The sequence below is a fragment of the Xiphophorus hellerii genome, chromosome 19 (assembly GCF_003331165.1).
Source record: "Xiphophorus hellerii strain 12219 chromosome 19, Xiphophorus_hellerii-4.1, whole genome shotgun sequence".
Classification (NCBI taxonomy): Eukaryota; Metazoa; Chordata; class Actinopteri; order Cyprinodontiformes; family Poeciliidae; genus Xiphophorus; species Xiphophorus hellerii.
The window spans coordinates 4,381,477-4,401,474 of NC_045690.1; the positions used below are offsets into that span (position 1 = coordinate 4,381,477).

General features: G+C 38.6%; 1 protein-coding gene across 1 annotated transcript in view; it reads right to left on the bottom strand.

The window, feature by feature from the left end:
* asap3 (ArfGAP with SH3 domain, ankyrin repeat and PH domain 3) overlaps positions 1-19,998 on the bottom strand; it is a 35,735-nt gene that overhangs the window by 4,485 nt on the left and 11,252 nt on the right. The window contains 26 exon segments of the mRNA XM_032547461.1: positions 511-639; positions 719-929; positions 1,310-1,368; positions 1,370-1,587; positions 2,187-2,400; positions 2,527-2,634; positions 3,612-3,679; positions 4,352-4,467; positions 4,571-4,656; positions 6,491-6,586; positions 6,588-6,623; positions 6,625-6,673; positions 6,753-6,844; positions 6,978-7,111; positions 7,435-7,601; positions 8,864-8,912; positions 9,053-9,140; positions 9,244-9,313; positions 10,493-10,602; positions 11,663-11,749; positions 13,512-13,587; positions 13,780-13,865; positions 15,645-15,767; position 16,643; positions 16,965-17,014; positions 18,652-18,726. Of these exon segments, the coding sequence (XP_032403352.1) occupies positions 511-639; positions 719-929; positions 1,310-1,368; positions 1,370-1,587; positions 2,187-2,400; positions 2,527-2,634; positions 3,612-3,679; positions 4,352-4,467; positions 4,571-4,656; positions 6,491-6,586; positions 6,588-6,623; positions 6,625-6,673; positions 6,753-6,844; positions 6,978-7,111; positions 7,435-7,601; positions 8,864-8,912; positions 9,053-9,140; positions 9,244-9,313; positions 10,493-10,602; positions 11,663-11,749; positions 13,512-13,587; positions 13,780-13,865; positions 15,645-15,767; position 16,643; positions 16,965-17,014; positions 18,652-18,726 (2,598 nt within the window).

A 19,998-nucleotide genomic window follows, 5' to 3' on the forward strand; every position in this document is an offset into this window, starting at 1 on the left:
TGTAAACTTTGTATTAAAAGTGTCATGATTTACCGAATGACACTTTATGACAACAGTCATAAATATTCATGAAGACTTCCTCATGTTCATGACAGGCGTTATGTCATGTTTATGACGGTGTCATGACAGTCTTATTCACAACCCGTCAAATAAAGTGTTAACAGAGGATTTGTATACAGATGTGTGCCAAAGGTTTCAGATTTTTATTCGTAAAAAATGCCAAACATGGTGGTTGATTTTCTTCTCTTTAGCTGTGTGCTGCTTTATGTTAAACTGTCACATAAAATACAGTACAATACATCGAAGCTGGTGGTTGTAGCTACAAAACGTGAAGAAGTTCAAGGTGCACTGCAAGTGATTCATTAGGGAGCAACACTGAATACAACTTGTTATTCTTAAAAATTTAAGTTTTTTAATGTATAATTTTATTTTAATAAAAAAAATAAAAAAAAATTCAACCTTTGCAGAGAAAAAAATGTAGCTTAAAAAGAAAATTGTGGTTGTACTTACCCACCAGTGGAGGTCATTCGTGGCTGTGACCACAATGACTTCATCTTTGAAGAAGGAGAGCTGCTCGGCGCTGACCGCTCGGCAGTCCACCAAAGCCTTTACGCGTTTCTGTGGCCTGCTGACCGAAACCTGCAGGAAACACCATGAGAAAAACCTCTCTGGACCGGCCGGCTGAGTGAAACACAATAAGGTGTCTGTGCGGTCGTACCATTGCATTCCTGCGGGAGCGAGAGCCACAAGTCACAGTGGGGGAGGACGAAGGCGCTGGAGATGGAGCCGAGCCGTTTCCGTTCCCCACCAGGCTGCAGTACAGCTCCTCCTGGCTGCCCACGCAGGGCGGCGCCAGAGAGCCCACGTTGCCCTTTCCGAAGCTGCTGCCTCCGGTGCTGGTGCGCCGATAGGAGGTGGTCTTCTCTGAACTGATAACAACACAGGAGGACAGTCAGAGGGTTTTGGTATTAAAAGAGGAGACTCGTGAATTTTAAATTTTGCATTTGAACTGTTCTTTTTTTTGTTCTGTGTGATTCTCCAGAACTACTCGTAGTTAAGAAGACCCTTAACATAATGCTACCACCTCCATGCTTGACAACTAGTACAATTTGGGGCGGGGCGATATGGCTTGAAAGTAAAATCAAACATTTTTTCATATAAAATTCAACTTCAATTAATCAATTTCCAGAACTTGCTTTTATTTCAGACATCCTTCCTGTGAGCTGACCTGAATACAAAATCCAAATAAATCTGCATGGCACTGAATAAATATTTTTACTCTGAGGATAATCTGGAGCTCTTTTCTCACCTGACTGGTCCTCCATGATTCTGATTGGACGCCTGTGAGACACTTTGAGGGGTTTGGCCAGTCCCAGGTCTGCCTGTGCGATCTTTGCAGACCTCCTTGTCCGTGTGGGGACCGTTGGACTCTCCCACTGTGACTCTGGGTTTCTGTATTTGACAAAGAGGAGCCGTGTTTCGTGTGAGTCTGAGAACTGGAAGAGTGGGACGACGGGTTGGAGCAGCGGCGCAGGATGTGGGCTCCATCCTGCACTGTCGTGACTGAAATCTGCGGGTCTGAGCGGCCTATGGAGGAAAACACAGATCCGATTCTCAATGTCTTTATGGCAATCATGATTTTATTAATGTAACTACATTTATTTAAGTAAAGATTATTCCCAAATTGATATAAATCAAAATCTGATCTTGTGTCATTTATGCCTGAAAAGAAAAATAAAAAAATTATCTTACATTGAGCCATTGCAGTAAAATAGTCGGCAACAGCTAAGTTTCCATTACAAATGTGTGCAAAACTTTGTTGATATTCCTGCCAATGTAAAAAAAAAGAAGCAATTTTGCAATTGTGATGTTTCCTATTAAATAAGTAGAGCAATTAACATGTGAATGCGTTTATTAATTCGATAAAGTCATTAAAAAACATCCTGCAACATGATCCTCCAGCTACTTCCTGTTGTGTTCTTCGTATTTTCCGCTGGTTGCAGTTTTGCGAAATACATCCATTTTGATATAGCCGAAAAACCGCCTCATCCAAGCACAAAAGTCTTTATCAAAAAAATGTGTGTGTGTTTTATTTAAATTGTTGTGTTTTTATTAAACAAATGTATTTTTTTAATTCCAATTTGAGCAAGTTTATGGTCAATGGAAACGCAGCTACAGTGACCTACCTCTTAGGACTGATTTGGCAGGCAGCGGTGGCGGCAGAGATGCTCCAGTGGTGGCGCTGTTGGCAGGAGCATTCTTGTACAGGAAGTCCAGATTCTCATAGGTCTGACAGGGCCTGAGACCTGGACTTGGGTCATTGCTTGCTGTCCACTGGGCAAAGGCAGATCCACCACCTCCATTTGATGGAGGAGAGCGGTTTTTGGGTAACGGACTCACCTGAAGGTAGATGGAAAGAGAACACTATAAAAATCTCCACCTTTCTAGAATCTTCTTTGGCTAAAAGTCAAGCTCAGTAACTCAGTATTTGAGTGTGTGTGTGTGTGTGTGTGTGTGTGTATTTACTCTCTCATCCAGGTCATCCTCACTGTCATAGAACTCCTGAGACTGACTCTCCCACATGTACTCCACATGGATCTGAGAGTTGAACTTCCCACTTTGGGCCAGCTCCAACTGAAGAAACACATACATGCATTAGTAGAACAGAAAAGACCTTCTGCAAGGACACGTTCAATTCTACGGAGGCCCCTAGGGGAAATAGGGGATTTTTTCCCCCCTTTGCGTTACCTCACAATAATGTATGTAGTAGTTTTTTCATGCAGCATCTTGAATACTGAAAGTCTTTCTGCTACAATGTAAGGTTTTTCATGTATGTTTCTCATTTGTGAGATATCAACCAGTTTTCTGTGCCAAAAAATTTCACTGATGATTTTTTATATAGATATTAAATAGACATTTGCAATACTACTGCGAAGTAACATAAAAGAAAATATTTCCCCGCTGGCCTCTAGGGGGCTCTGTAGCACAAACTCCTTTTAAAAACTGAACTCATCGCTCTGATTCAGTTTTTTAAAGGAGACCTAGAGGCATCCTGCTCTCGGGTCACACTCTTTAGTTTATTCTGGATGACTCAAAGCTGTTCTCAGGTCAGCTGTGAAGTCCCTCCTGCATGTTCTGGTTCTGACCTGGGGTCTTCATCCGTTAGGATTTGACTAGAAAACCTCCAAAGGGAGGCTTGCTGTTCACATCACGGTCAACTATTAAGCTAACACAAACTAAAGGAAACAATCTTTTGCATGTATGGGGAAAAAAACCCATTTTTTAACATTCAGTTTTTTCTACATCCTGTAATCCAAAGTTATTCACACCAGACAGGATGTGACAGAAGTTAAGCCTGATTCAGTGGGGGCTGATGGCCGGTAAGAAAATAAAAGAGGTTTATAAATGATGTACACTGGGGCCTGCTGGGGAGGAAGGCTGGGGAGTTTTCTTAAGGCAGGGTTCCAGCTGTGGACGTTGTGCTTTTTGGTTTCTGCTCTTCGCTTTCTGGTAGGTATTTTAATGCTGTAATTTGAGCTCACTTTGGAGGATTGACGTTCCATTAGCATTTTATTTAAATCTTTAAAGACGGAGAGAAAGTGTGCGCTCACCAGCTCGATGCAGTGAGTGTGCTGCAGCTTCTTAGCGATGTCCAGAGCCGTTTCTCCGTTTGAGTTCACTACAGGGAAAACAACAATAAATACACGAGTTTTACTCCTTCCTCATGGTAACAGAAGGCTATTAGTGAAGTGCCTTGTAAAAGCATCAATACCTCAGATTTCTTGTCAGAGGTAAAACTCACCAGAGGAAAGGTTAGGAGAAAGTTGTAAAGTTTAAAACAGGGTTAAGTTATAAAACAATAACACAAGCTTTGAACAATTCACAGAGCTTTGATTCAACTGATTTATCTATAATTGGATTGATGGGAAAATGATTGAAGCAAAACACAAAGTAATCCTGGATGAAAACCTGTTACAAAAGATGTGTGACTGGGAAGGAGGGTCACCTTCAATCTGGACAAAGAGCCTAAACAAAAACCAAGTCGGAATGCTTTAGATTAGGATGATCAAGTCAAAGTCCAGATCTAAATCCAACTGAGTCTCTGTGGCAAGTCTTGAAAACTGATTTTCACATCCCATCTAACTGAGCTTGATCTTTTGTAAAGAATGGGTGAGCAGATGTCAGACTAAATGTGAAAGGAAAACAAAAATTGTAAACCATGTCTTCTTTTATCCAATTTCATAGCGGTAAGAAAACCTATTTACAGTTCATAGTTGTAACGTCACAAAATGTGAGAAAGTTCTGGAGCTATGAAAACGTTTGGGAGGTTCTGTGGTCCAGTGAAATGTACCTGCTTGAATAGAAGCCTTTGCTTTGAGAAGCAGCTTGAGTGATTCAGGATTGTGGTGCAGGACGCTGTAGTGAAGAGCCGTGTTCCCTTCTGTTGTTTTCTTCTCCAGACAGTTGCTGCATAAGAAACAAACCAAACACAGAGATGATCCTAAGCTTCACCTCACTGCTTTTACAGCATCTGTGAGCAACAGAGAATGGATCTGTGTCTGGGTCTAACCTGTTCTGACAGAGGAAGTCCACCAGCGCAAGAGAGCTTCTCTCCTCCAGACGAACGGAGAGGTGAAGAGCCGTTTCTCTGATTCCCTACAGGAGGAAAAAAACAGCTCTGGTTCAGTAATCGTTCTTCACAGATGTCCCTGCTTTATTTACAACAGCTAATCTTCTCTCCATGATGTTCTGGATTTTTTAAATGTAACTGTGTTGTGCTTGCAAAGTATATTTCATAAAAAGCAATCAGAAAAGCATGGTTTTAGAGGTAATCGTGTTTTAGGAAAAGGTGATATTACTGCACCTGCAGCATTTTTTGTAACACTTTTCAGATTTCAGATCACTAAAATGTCCCGAAAACATATTTTGGTTTAAGACTTAAATGAAGTGCAAATGAGGCTTTTGTGCTTGAATTGATTGTGAAAAATTCAGACTCAATGCAAACTATCCCCATAAAAACTGAAGCGGCCAGTAAACTTTTCACCATGACTGTATATTTACAGGCTTTTTTTAAAAGACTGAATATAAATCATCTGCCCAGTTTGGTTTAACTGCACCACTGATCTTGATATTCTCCCAATGAATCTTAAATTAGAGCTCAATTTCACAGCAACTCTTGTATTTTCATGCTAAAAAGTGAAAACTCTCCTGCAAGTTTCATCTGTTTACATGGAGAGCAAAAGGAGTGGCGGCACTGCATCCCTAATTCAATAAGCTCGTCTCATTTTCTCTCCAGAGACACGAGCTTTGACCTACAAGCTGAAATAATAAAAGAAAGCCAACCAACACAAACAAACAACCTCTCACAACCACAAAGTAAATCACACTCCACATGCTGCTAAAGCCGACCAGGAAGCGCCTGACAGAAGTTTAGAGGGTGATTAAAGAGAAGAAGAAAAGGCAGATGGGGGGATGGCAGAGGAAATAATAGACGAAGAGATGAGGCAAGGAAAAACTGTGGATTAGAGGCTAAAAAAGATGGGAGGAGTTTGAAAAACCACTCCAAAGTTTCCCAAAACTTAACTCACGTTTTTACAATGTTATACGTGAAAGAATTAGATTTTACTTCATTTTCAACACCAGTTATAAAGAAAAGAGAAGTACAAACTTTCTAAAACAAACCGGGTTACCTGGTTTACCACCTTTTTGTTCATTTACATCAAATGCAAGACATTTTGGCTTCATGACAAGAATCTGAGATACATGTTAAACTCAAGGCTCAGGAACCAAATCCAGCCTGCCATAGCTTCTGGTGTGGCCCTCTAGACTCCAGACAGAGGCATAAATAGAATCTTCAAGATAACTTGTGTGTTCAAATATTATTTTATCAATCAAATCAAACCAGTTTTTATGTGTATACTGCCAAATTACATCAATAAGTTCCGGTTTTTCGGGATTTCGCATTTGTGGAAATTCATGCTAAATCAACAGATCCCCCACACTTTTTGGTGCTAATGTTTTCTGCAAAGATGATCTAAAATATTGGGTTTAAGTGACTGTTGTGTCCCACTTGTGGACGGCAGTATTTCTAATTTTTACTATCCTGGTGTCTCAGTTTTACTTGATGTCAAGTTATAGTTGGTGACTTGATACAGCAAGTAACAAAATGTCACTTTTACCGTCATACATAAATGCAACTTTTCCAAAATTCCTTACAAATGTTTCTAAATTAGCATCACAAAATCCAGGCAAAACGTTGTAAACATTCACAAAATCCTGGAGACGCTGATCAGTGTGAAAAGATGTTCAGGATTATTTAATTTTAAGAAGAACTTTTTGCTATTTATTAATATTTTAACATTTTGTCGATGGGTTTTATCAATACATTCTGACACAACTGGCCCTTGTGAACAATCATGAACTTGATGTGGCCCAAAATGAAAATGAGTTGGACTCCCCTGCTCTCTCAGGAACAATAAATGACCTTCACCTGTCCTTCAGGGAGCACCAGCGGCTTGGCCAGGTCTGTTCCCTCGGCGTAGAGCTGCAGAAGCGAAACAATGTCCCGGCTCCTCACCGCGTCGTAACAGGCGACCCGGATCCGAGTCTTCCCTGCGGAGGACAGTACCGACGTTCGGCATACTTTGCCACTATGTACTCCTTCCTGGCATTCCTGTACGGTGAGGGAGACTCCTTAAAGATCTGACTTTATACCAATCAGATGTTTGACTGAAGATACATCAGGAACTCACATGTCACTCTGTGGTAACGGTTTGACAGAGTCATTGGGAAGCCCTGCTTCCATGATGTCATTAAACCTGGTGTTGCCGATGCTGACGGCCAACTGAGGAAACACACGGGAAAAAACACAAAAAAGCAAAATAAAGGCACGTCTGGGAAACGCTGGTATTTAATGTTTTCATCTGGATAATCAACAAGTGTAGATTATATTATGCTGTGGTGAGTTTTTCTAGTACCAGTAACTCTGAGGTGCTGAGCAAATCGAGAGTGAGCGACTGAATCCTGGAGTAATGGACTCCCAAATCTCTGTGGATGCCAGAGCATTCGATGCATGTCAGGATGCCCAGGTTGGTGGACAGCCATGTTGGGTCTGATGCAGAACAGAAAAGCACTTCAATTAAAACTACAGGCATTACATATAATCTCATATCATCTGTATAAAGAGCCAGTGCTACAGGGAAACATGTTTGTACCATTTTTGAATTGAAAAATTAATTTCATATTTTGAATTTAAATAAATTATTTTTATCTAATAAATTTTTTTTTTTTAGATATTTTCTTTACAAAAAAAAACCACACAAATATTTCTCCTATAAATAAAAACAAAAAATATTGGGATTAAAGAAGCTTGCACAAAACAAATAAAGCAAATAATGAACTTTTAAAATATTTTTGGATGAGGGACCAGCTGACCTGGCGCCCCGCAGTCTGCACACGCCTCGTTTCCTGGCATGTGTCGCAGATCTGCGATGATGGACTGGGAAAGTTCCTGCAGGCCGCTGTCCTGCACGTGGAGCTGATCTCCTCCCAACGCCGTGTTCAGGGCCTGCTCCTTACTGTTCTGCAGCACCGACACCCAGCTGAAAGCAAAACCCACACAAACCTTTAGGAAATGCCACGTTTCGCAGTGAGACTGCGGGAAAGCTCTGTGTCCAAAACATCAGACGTTTTACAGCGTGTGTTGCGCATGTGTTTGCAGTTCATTTAATGATCAGTCAGCACCACTTTTACTTTCTCAGCTTTATTAGTAACAAGACCCATACTGAGCCACATCTGCAACTTTGAGAGCTTCAGAACGTCTTTGCTACAAACTGTTTTCATCTCTCGTTGACCCCACAAAAAAAAAAAAAAAAACCTGTCAAGAGGCCCATAGATGAGAGAAAAGCAGGGGACATTTACACACCCCCATCCAAAACCACATCAGAACACACTCAGATTCCTCACCAAAGACGTCCCACCCAGAACCAGCTGGGACCAGTGAGCCTCTCAACTAGTACACTGTATGCTTCACTTATTCTGAGCTATAAAAGGTAAGATTTTGCTTTTAAGCATCATTTTAACAAGAGATATACTGTGAAGTTACAGGATTGGCCTGCTAGAAACTCAATAAGCTCAAGCACCGTCATTTAGCACTAAACTGTTGTGCTAGCAAACAAGGCTCCTCTGTGTGGAAGTTGTTACCCTCTGTCTGTCGTGGAACAAGATCCTAAAAGTCGTAAGGCAGACTTTGATCGTTGGAGGCCCATCCTGCACTGCAGAGAGAAATACCAATCCGAACGAGGTGGCTGTTAATGTTAATTCAATATTTGGAAGTGTGGCTGAAACGGACTGAATGACTTTGTTCGCTTCCTCCGCTGCCATTGCTAAAACTAAAGGCAGACAATAATTGTAAAACAGAGCAGAAAAGCCACGTCATCATTCACAACTGCTCCGTCTGTTCTCTGATTGGCCTAGTGGAAAATCTATTGGAAGAATCCAAGTGAATGGGAGAAAGCCCAGACTGTGCTGTGAAAACAGATTTGAAAGAAGTGGAATAGTGTCCATGCTTGTCTTCCCATAATGCAACATCTGGAATGATGTCCTAATGTTTTGTCAAAAAATATCTCAGTTAGCTTAGAACTTTGGGGGATAATGTAAAAATCAGCCACACTTTCTGTTTTAACTTATCCTGTTCAGGGCTGAAATGTTTTCAGAGTGAAGTCTGCAAAACATCCTTACACAAACCTAAGCTTTTTATTTAAGAGCCTTCCTTCACTTGTCATGACTTGTTTCTAAGGTAGTAAAATATAAGATAAGAACTGAATAACATTAAGCTGTATCCCACAGAGGTTTCAGCACTTACATCAGACATTCCTGCTCATCGTCTGCTTGGAAATGATATGTCCGATTATCTGGAATAAATAAAAAATAAAAAGTCAAATAGCTGGTAAACTTGTTGGAACCTATATACAAATGATTTCCAACTCATTTAAAACCCATTTAGATTTCATTTCATATTTTAAGGATACATTTTAGGCAAAAATAAACATACGAGTAACCAAATCAAATGTCTTCCTGTCCTCCAGGTTGGGCCGCACCTGACAGGTCAGAAGGTTCAGTTTGGCTGGAGGTCGATTGATCTGGAATAAAAACAAAGCGCCATCACTTTCAGTTAAAGGAATTTTCAGACTTAAGCTTTATTTTCTCATTTGAATGAACAAAGTGAAAACTTTTATTCCTCACCGTACTGTGGGAAATAGTCAAGTATCCAAATTTGACTCCACATTTCCTCCTCTGCCAAACTTTCCTGATCCTAGACGGTTAAGGGTGTAAAAAAAAAAAATCAGTTGTTTTATCAGTGATCTAACATTAATAGTAGGTGTGATTTGTGGTGAACTGCACTGTGAGATCCTGAGCCAACCTGTACCTCTGGTTTGGGTAGATCTAAACAAAGTGCTATCAGATTTTATAACTTAATTTCTGTTTTCATCAACTCAACTAGCTCAAGTTTAAAAAAAAAAAAAAAAAAAGCAGAGAATATATTTTGTTTCCTGTCACTGGCCTGAGGAGGTTTTACTCTCCTCTGGTCTGTCATTTATCCAACTGAACCACATCCCCTCTCCTTTCTCAGGGTAATCTAGCTGTGTGTGTAGGTGTGTGTATAGGCGTGTGCTGTGCGCGTGTGTGTGTGTAAATGCTGCAAAAGTTGGATCTGCTCGTTTGCCAATAAACTCCAAAGGAGGGGCCCCTGCCCGACTCTTCATCCCATAATAACAAAAACCACATGGTCCAGACTAAGCTTGACTTCGCCCCTTTCCCTTCATGCCTTGTTAACAGGTTCAAATATCTTCTAATTGTTTTAAGTTGCATTTATAGCTTTAAAACAAAGGAAAACAACCAACAAAAGGCACTGCAAATGCTCAAAAGTATCCAAACAGGACAATTAAGATTTCTTTATCAGAAAGTGCCATCAGTCGTTATTATTATTATTCAAATACATCAATGGATTTCAAAAACCAGAGATGGGGTCTTAAGTTGTAAGTAATTGTAAGAAGACTGATTCAAAGTCAGAAGAAATCACACACCACTGCTCTTTAATGAAGAGTTCATTTAAACTGGTTCAGTTTCTGGAAAAGGTTGGGGCCACTGCAGAAACTTAAACGTAGGCTGAACACTAAATTGTACCCAAGTTTCAACCATCTAGCTGCCTGAGCTCAGGTGAAGTGGAGGAATTTGGAGGTAGACCTCTTTATTCATTGTGCAATCCACCAGCAGCACTGGCAGCAAAACAAATCCTCAGCATGATGCTACCACCACCATGCTTCACAGTGTTAATAGATTTGGAAGTCTCCTCTGTTGCTAAATGGCTCAATCTTTGCCTCGTCTGACTTCTCTGTCTCTGATGCTCTAACATCTTCTAAAGCTGACGAGAGCTGTATGTGCAATCCTAATAAAAATTATTGATTTATTGAACCCTGATGAGTTTATGTACCCGTCGCTCTTCTTTTGGAGGAAGCCAGATTTCTCAGTCCCGTATTTCTTGTTTCCTTGTGGCTGGTGGATGCTGTAGCCATTTCCAGAATTCTTCCGGTTCAGATACTCCTGGGATACAATTCAGCTTAAGAATTTCACTCAAAACATTAAACCAGTTGGTGGTTATGGCGTCTAACGTGTACTGTGTGTAGCTAGAGTTCTTATATTTCGCACCAGGTCAGCAGGATGCAATGTGAATTTGTGTAAATAATTTCAAATTAAAACATAAATAAAGTATTTGAGAGTGTTCCTCAAGAGTGAATCTTGGAACAACTTCTTTTTTTTTCATTTAAAGTATCTAAATAATTTTGTAAACAGTCTAGTTCCCTTCTATGTTGATGATACAATTAATTATATAGTAGTATCATATTTATTTTATTTAATCTGTGTTCAACCTTTTCAAAGTCTGTTGTCCACTTTAAAATGGACATTTCATTTTAAAAAAACTAAATATTTAGATCCTTACCTGTTGTTAACTAATAACTGCAACATTAGATTGAACTCATTTGGTGAGGATTGTGTTTTTATTTTCATTGAAAGTTTGTTGTTTGTTTGGCTGCTAGAAAAAAAGATGAGTCCAGATCTCATTCTTATTGGTTGCTAACTATAACGATATAATTTACTTGAAATTGGCTATTTACAGTGTAATTCCTTTAAAAGCAGTTTTAAATGAAGTGTGTGGGATACTAGCTAAGATGTTGGACAATGTCTCCCACCTTTAACGGTTTACATCCCTGCTATTATAGTTGTAGTTTTTCCATTTCTTGTAATGGCCAGCTGTTGTTTTTATATGCATAAATACACATGAACATTTATATAAAAAAAAAACAATTAAATAATCCTCCACAGTTGCACATTTCTTTGAATCAGAGTATAGTATTTTAACTGTACAGTATTTATTTTCCGGTGCTCTAAATTTGCTCCTACTGTACAGTCTCTGTTGTAATTTCCATGCTTCAATTTGCCTGTCAATAACCGCTACCTGAATAGTAACGGTTATTTGTAATCTTGTTTTTTCTTTCTTTCATTTATTCAGTATTTTATTTGTTCATCTGCTCATCTTGACCTGACAGAAGACATTCAGTATGGTATCAAAGAACTGAATAAAGCAAATCCGAACTCGGCTTACCTCTTTTCCCTCGACCTGCAGAAGTAACCTGAGAGAATCCCTGAGCTGAAGGAGTTTTTTTACCTCCTCGTCCTGCTCAAGTCGCATCTGCAACACATAAACTTCTTTTACTCAACCTGAGAAATGCAAAATAAAATTAACTGGAAGAGAAGCAAGTTATGTGTTCTGACAGTTCAATAGATAATGTCTATTTTTATCATAATAGGGTGTAGAAGTTAAATTAGAACTTTTTGAAATGGCATTAAATGTTGCAGACTGGGTCTTAATACTTATTTTAAAAAAAGGCTTTTTCCTTTAAGAAAGTATTTGGGTTAGGAAAGACGTTTTTGCATTTTCTTCCTGGGAACCATAATACGTTTTTAATTTTTTACTTCCTTCTTGAGGCTGAGATCTGGCATGTCTGAACAGGTCAGTGTTCTGCTTCTGCTCACAGAGAACCAGAAAAACATCTAACGCTCCCAGTGCCGCTGCTAGCAACCGTTTTCTGGTGATTTTCCTGGGAAGCAGCATAAAGCTACGTCTTTGCAGATTGGAGACCAGTGGTTGGAAAAATTGGTTTTGCATCAAGAAAATATGGAAATAAGGGAATCTTTCAGACAAAGTGCAATGCTGTAAGCTGAAGTTGTGGGGGGAGAGCAGCAGTCATCACTTGTGGGAAGAGAGACTTTGGTTTTTGCAACTGATTTAAAATGAAAATGAAACAGAAAATCAGTCAAATCTAAAAAAGGTTTCCTGGATTTTTTCTAGGGGTCAAAGAATATCCGTTTGGTGACTCATTACAACTGAAGGAAATAGGCGCAGAGGGAATGTATGAGTGGATGCTTTGGGACTGGTTAAACTGAGGGTTAGATGGTCAATATGTACGGCATGTCCACACGTTATCTTCTGGGATAACATCAGAAACAACACAGACATGATTTAGTTCTTCTGACTTTTGAATCCAGAGGTATAATAAAATAAAAATGCAACTGCCTCATGCATTTCCAGTAATATGGAGTTTACGTAATACTGGTTATTAAAGACACATTAAATCCACAGGAAGGATATGGGATGGATCGATCCCGGTCCCAAACAGTCTGCTCGGCCCCATCTTTACGAGGCTGGGAGCTGTTGAGGCATTCTGTCAGATTTCATCTCTTCTTCACTGGGTCGGATGTTCCGGAGCCACTAAGTTCTGTTTTTTATGTTTAATACAGGAAGCATAAAACAACCTTACTGGAACTACAGAGACTATTTGTGAGTGAGACAGCAGTGCAAAGTGTGAATAAAAGGTGCATTGCTCCACCTGGCACAAGACTCTAGCGAAGGAGCTCGAGCATCTCAGTGTGTCGTTTAGAAGTGATAAGGATAGAACAAGAGACGGATAAATTGATAAACACGTCATTTGTAATCCAGGTGCTGTTAGTCTAAAATAATGAGATTTCAGATACAAGCAGGACACCGTGTTATCTTGTATCCAACTGTAATGGAGGCAATTAAAACCTCAACAGAATAATAGAAATGAGAACAGGATGTAAACATGCTGGGACGATGTGATTAGGACTAGAAAATGATGTTATTTAGGTTACAATAGTTGGGAAATACTGTTTATGAGTCGCAATTCAGTAAGATTAAGGAGGTTATATCAATGTGTGACTGTAAACAGGATGACTCTGCAATTTAATTTGTGGTAAAAAAATAGGCCACCATACACAATCTGCAGAGACTTCATGTTGTGTCTAACTCACTGTGTTCAAGTCCCCTGATTTCCAAAAGTTAAGGAAGTTGAGAGGGATTTCCCCAGTTTCAGGTCCTGCTTTACTGACCGAATGTAAAAAAAGACAGACAGAAAAAAACAGTTTCTGTTTACCGTGTGAATAGAAGAAGCAAGTTTCTCAATGAATGGAGTGAGATTCTCTGCAGCTTTCAGCCCATCCTGAAAAAAACTGAAATCAGAAAGCAACATGTTGAGCCATGACTGGTATCCGACTCTGAGTACCTCAGTTTTCAGCAAACAAACATCACATGTCTGCGGCTGCAAAAGTACCTCAGTATGCAAGTAAAAACATTTGTATGAATTAAATAAAATTATGGTCTACAGTTAAAATGGTGGAACTGGTAATAGTTGACAGACTAACCTGAGCTGGGCCTGGAAGTATTTGATAAGGCTTTGGAGAAGATCGGGTCCCTGGCGAACCTTCAGCTCTTGGATCTTCAATAGATACTAAAAACATTAAAAAAAACAACCTTTGGTTTAAAACTGCTTCATAAACGGAGCCGCAGAGCATTTTGACAAAATACTTTACAACCAACTTTGTTCTTTTTGCATTCTCTCCAATATATCTTTATGCTCCTTCAAAGGTTACATTTTACAGCACTTTAGTAGGTCAATGGATTCGAAAGACTTCAGAGAAACAGAAAGCTGCGTGTGGAAGGAATAACTGCACTGTGAGCATCATTAAACAGCATAAGACACCATCTGTCTTTCTGTAGTTGACGCGGCTCAGTGACCTGTTTTCTGTTATGTTTATATTCATGCCTGTTTCTTTGAGTTTTCCTGGATGTGTGTATGAACAGGGAGGGAGGAGGAAAGACTGAAATGGAAATTCCCTTTCCCCTGCCTCTTCTACTGGTGTTCAGCTGGTCAACGTCAAAATTACAGACCTCAGGATTTTCCCCCAGCTACTTCTACATGAGCTACATGCTCATCTGAAGCACACACCAACACCTTCAGTAAAATTTCCCTCATTTTGGGCATTGACATATGTCTGATTACGTAGGAGTGAGGCTTTTAGCATAACAGGAAGGCTAAACGCAAGACAGCAAAGTCTCTCCTTTTAATCCTTCCAAACTTCTAAGGTCTGCCTGTCATGAAACATCTAAAAGTTGGAAATATTTTTAGACTTTTCAAAAGTCTAAAAATAAAATAAAGCTCAACATTCTCCAGTGAATACACAGGGAAACTGTACTTCAGTAAAGCTCAGCATGCTGAATGCTAATATGAGAAGCTAAAAACAGTATAAAACGTCTCTCTTGTAGTCTTTTCAACTTTGTTTGAAAGTAATAGTGAAACCCACAGCAAATATCACCTTTGGTTCTAAATGTAAATAATTAATGACCACTCACTAACAGAAGGCTAGTAAAACATGTTTTGAATACTGTTTATTATTATCCTTACAGAGGAAGTGGAACAGGTCCAAACAGGTGTTAGCAGGTCAAAGGTTACAGAAAAGTCAAATATTAAATACTGGCTACAAAATCCTGATTGGTGGAACTTTTACACCGACACAAAGTTAAAAACCCTGGAATTAATGAATATGAACATCACCAGCATGAAGCAGCTGCTTTAGCTTCCCACAGCTTTGTTACCATATGCTGCTTATTACCAACTGCTGTCAGCATTTCAATATGGTAGTTATTACAATAAATATCAGCCACATGACAACAAAAAATAATCATCAACAATCCCATGACTTCTGAAGCAATAGCTTTTTTTACAATGACCCTGCTTCTTATATCAGCAAGTTGTACTGCAGTGTTATTGCTTCTACACAGAAAGAATTAGTAGATATTGAGATTTAACTATTATTTTCTGCTTTCTGTTCTGCCCTGCTATTTAATTAAATGTTCCTTGCAGTAGGCAGCTCACTGTTTCCTACGATGAGGCTCTAAGTGCTGGGAGAAAGCCAGCAGGATATCAGACAGGAAACACCAGCTCGTTCGTTTATAGCCACGTACTCCACAGCATCTTTGAAAAGTATTCACAGCTCGAACTTTTTCACATTTTGTTACTTTGCTGCCACAAACCTGAATTGTTGAGGTGTTATCTGATGGGCCAACACAAAGTACCACATAACTCCTGTGAAAGGAAAATGTCAATGCCAGATGGAAAATGCAACCCACAAGGCGGACCACCAGTGTAAAAATAAATAAAAGTCACCACAGGTAAGCAAGAGTCTAGGTTTTAATGTTTGAACTGGCCCTGATCCCTGCCTTCTCTCACCTCACACATCTGCAGCTGGAAAATCCTCCTCTCCCTCTCCATGTCCTCCCCTCCGTCCGATCCGTCTCTCCTGATCACCCCCAGCTGCCGCGTCTTCTCCCTTCTTTCCTTCTCCTAGCTTCCCTCTAAAAAAGGGAAGAAGAAAGCAGAATTTGAGGACCAAAATAGAGGATCATTCTTAATCATTTACCACCGTCACGTGTTTAAAAGTCTGTTTTCTGAAGAGACATTGTTGTGTCATCGTGTAAAAGGATGGTTCTTTTTAAACTAACTCATCTGAAAAGCTGAAGGACAACCACAAAAGGTAAAACATGTTTATACCAGTAGAAAACATTTGACAGCACAGATGCTGCATGCTTTAAGGTGTCTGGGCTTTATTTTATTGCAGAGTAACAGGAAATAACCAAACGTACGACATATTATTCTGTGCTTTTAATGGATTTTATAGTCACTGAACTTTGTCACATTTTCTCCAGTTAATCCCACATCTTCAATATTTCACTGGGATTTTATATGACTGAGGACAGAGTAGTGAAAATGGAAAAAAGTGGTTCATGGTTTTTATTATATTGCAAATAAAAATCTAAGAGCTGTGGAGTTTATTTGTATTCAGACTGTTTAAAACTTCAGGTTTTCTACAAGCATTACAGACCCAGAAACTGAAATGTTTCCATTCTTGTTTGCAAAATAGCTCAAATTCCCTCAGATAGAATGTACAGCTTCTGTGAACATCAATCTTTGATTGGATTTAGGTCTGGACTTTAACTAGCCCATTTTAACACACGAACATTGCTTGATCTAAACCTGTGGCTGTATGTTTGTGTTTCTATCCTGCTGGTAGATCAAGCTTAGCCCCAGTCTCAGGTTTGCACTGGATGTGGCTCTATTCATATTCTGTTCAACTTCCGCTGTCCCTAGAGAAGAAAAGCATCCCCAAAGCATGATGCTGCCTCCTCCGGTGGGGATATGTTCAATGAATTTAGACCAAAAGGTTAAACTCTTATCTCCTCTGACTGGAGCATCTGATAGGTGTCAACAGATTCTCCCACCTGAGCTTTGAATGTGCAGCTCCTCCAAATGTTGACATTTTTACAACTATTTTGAAGGCAATTTGTTACACTATCATTCTTTTAGAATAGGAGATTAAAGAAACCTTTATAATAAAATATGCATTGCTTTTCTTCCATTTTCCTATATAGCACAGCAAATCAATATGATAGATCAAAGTTTGAAAATGTTTGTCTTTCATTCAAACAGTTTTTTCTCAGAGTAAATATCAAGAATGTTGCAGCATGAGAGCAAAAAGAAGAGTGTAATTACAATTTTATGTCATAATCCTTCCAACTCTTCTCCATGTGTTTCTTGAGCTCCTGTAAGAGAGGAGAATAGTTTCAGAACAGAGACGTAATTCCTTCGGTTACGTCAACCTGCGCGCCGTCTTGCTGAACAGGATTTCTGTGGCAATTTGCCATCCGCCACAGTGACAGAGAAACAAAGTCCAGTCATGGAGTCAGCTGTTCAAAGACAGGGCAGGGACTAGAGCTTACCTAAGCATTCGTCTGATGTTACTCACTGGCTTGGCATGGTGAATCAAGAGGACTAGAATACTGAGCAAGACACGTGAAAGCAACACTGAGGCAGAGCCAGGCTTTACTCAAGCTTACATAATCTGTACAGAACAGGATAGAATTTATTGTCCCTATGTAGGAAAATAATATATTAATAACCTCATAAATTATCACTCATATTGGGTGTACATAGTCATATATGTATGTATGAATTGCTGTTTTTATCTATTATTTTATTTCCTGTAAAGTTTATACAGTTATAGCTTAATGTCTGTGCAATGTGTGCAAGTGAACCAAAGTAAAATGTTTTGTTTGTGCACAAAGTCTTGGCCAATAAAGCTCATTCTGATTCTACTATCCATCATAAAATTATGCTTTTTCTTAATATCATTTAATGCACCATTTTCTTAAATAAAATTTCACCCTAGAAGCACCCATTTTAAATTTTTGGTATGAGTCCAAAGATGCAAACCAGGGTTGAAATGATTAATCGGATTAATTGTGATGAATAAATTTTTGAAGTAATTTAGTAGTCATTTAATCGATAACAGACTCAGATACATGCCATTTGCTGAACAAAAAACAACATACTCAGAGCAGTAATTAAGCCAAACTGTACAAGAATGTATATGTTTTGAATTCAAGATAAAAACACCTTCATCTGTAAATATGTTTGACCCAAAACTGCTGAAACGCTTAGTTCAAATTCTGCAAAAACAAAAATCTCATCTTTTGCCTTTCGCACCTTTTGCTGTCCAATTAATCAGTTAATCCAAAAAAAATAATCAACATATCAACCCTACACTGTATTGATGTTAAGTCAAGCAGAAAAGTCTGAGCTTTTCTCATGATCTCAGATCCTTTACTACAAATTATCCAAGTGTCCTCTAATGGAATGCCATATCATGGCATTTAGGCAATAAAATATTTTAAAAAGAATTAAATTTTTTGTTTCCAAAGAACTGCATCCTGTCTCTCACTGATGTGTTTTTTTTACTATTTGAGAATAAAAACAAGAATATTACTGTCTTTGTGCAAAACATAAAACATGAGAAGTGCACACTGCAACCAAATAATTAAGATATCATTTAAAAATGAATTATGAATTTTATATCAGTATAAAAAAGTGAAACTGATTCTTTTTGATTATTAATAAATTTAAAGTTTGTATTTGCGATCATTTTAATAAAAAGGCCTCATGTGTTGCTATTTACCACATACTAGAGACTGAAAGGATTACTTTGGATAGCATCAAAATATTTTTCAAAGAGCTACAGTAAATATAATAAATTCATTAATAAAGCTGTAATAATAAAGTTACAATTAATTTAAAGCTGCAATATTAGAATCTCTTCATGTCTTGGTAGCATGCTAATGCCATTCAAAACTATAGAAGTTGTTTTTGATGAAGTGTTATTTGTCATGGTGTTCATACTCACTAATCTGCTGTCCCGGAGTTCAGACTTCAACACATTTTCCAGAGGAAACGCCATGATGTTGTTGAGGTTTTGGACCTAAAAGATGAAATCAAACAGCTAATGACTAAAGAGAGTTTAAGTTTCCTTTACAACATCACACATGGCACCAATCAAAGGAAACATGGATCATCACACACACACACACACACACCCTTATACATGCTCAAAGAATTCACTCAGCATATTTACTATATTTCCCAATAGGCCTGCATTTCTGGGAACGAGAAAATGAGGTGCACTCATTTTGAACCGGTGAGTCACCCGATGAACGATGTGGGGCTCCGTGTGATGCAACTGTGATGGTTGGGGTTTGGTAACGGTAAAGAGTGGGTTGTAATTAAATTCAGATTTGGGAGGTCACAATATGTTGGTGATGAATTAAGGAGGAATGAATCACAAAGCAACAAACAGGTTACCAAACAGGCTGCACTCTACCCTGGAAAGTGCACCCTACAAACTACAGAAACAAAAATGAATCTACAAGAAATTTCTAAACTTTTTCCATGGTTAATGTGAACAACTCAACTGAAAAACAATCAAATCTGCTTAATGGAAAGATGCAAGAAAATAGATGAGGGCTCAAGAACCTTAATGAAAGGAGTGCAAACCTTCTAACTTAAATGTTCTTTCATTCACTTTTAATTTCTACAATCTTCTTGGATTCAGACCAAACATCATAAATAGTGAATCTGGTTCACCAGATTTTTCTAGAAAATGTTTATTTGCATCCTTAAGCTAAAGTCATAGTTTGATGCAAAGTTAAAGAGGAGCCAAAGATTCTGGTTAATACTATTTATGATATCAACAAATAAAAAAGAAACCTCCTGTATTTTCTGTATGTCCTGGATAAGTTATAGTGTAGATATCAGAAGTCTTGTCTTACAAAAAATATTGAGGAATATCTAAAATTTCCCCAAACCTTGTTGAATTAAGTCTGAGGAAACCAAGTAGAATCTTTTGATAAACTATTGCAAAGGGAAATTTTGCAACAAATAATTATAATCTGGGGTTACGTTTTGGGGAGAACGTGAATAAAATTCACAAAAGTCCCAAAACCTTCAGAGTTCTTCAAGGAGGCTTAAGATGATGCAACATCACAGTAGATCTAAAATCAACCAAAGAGTGGTTCAACTTTACATCCGACACATTTGGACAAATTTTGCAAGGTATAGTAAAGTCAGAATGAGGAATGCTCAAAAACTTTTACCCAAGACTAAATCCTGTTGGTGTAGCAAATTGGTCATTGTAGTTTTTATATTTTTCTCCCAACAAGTTTGTTACACAGTTGAACAACATATGTGTCAAATT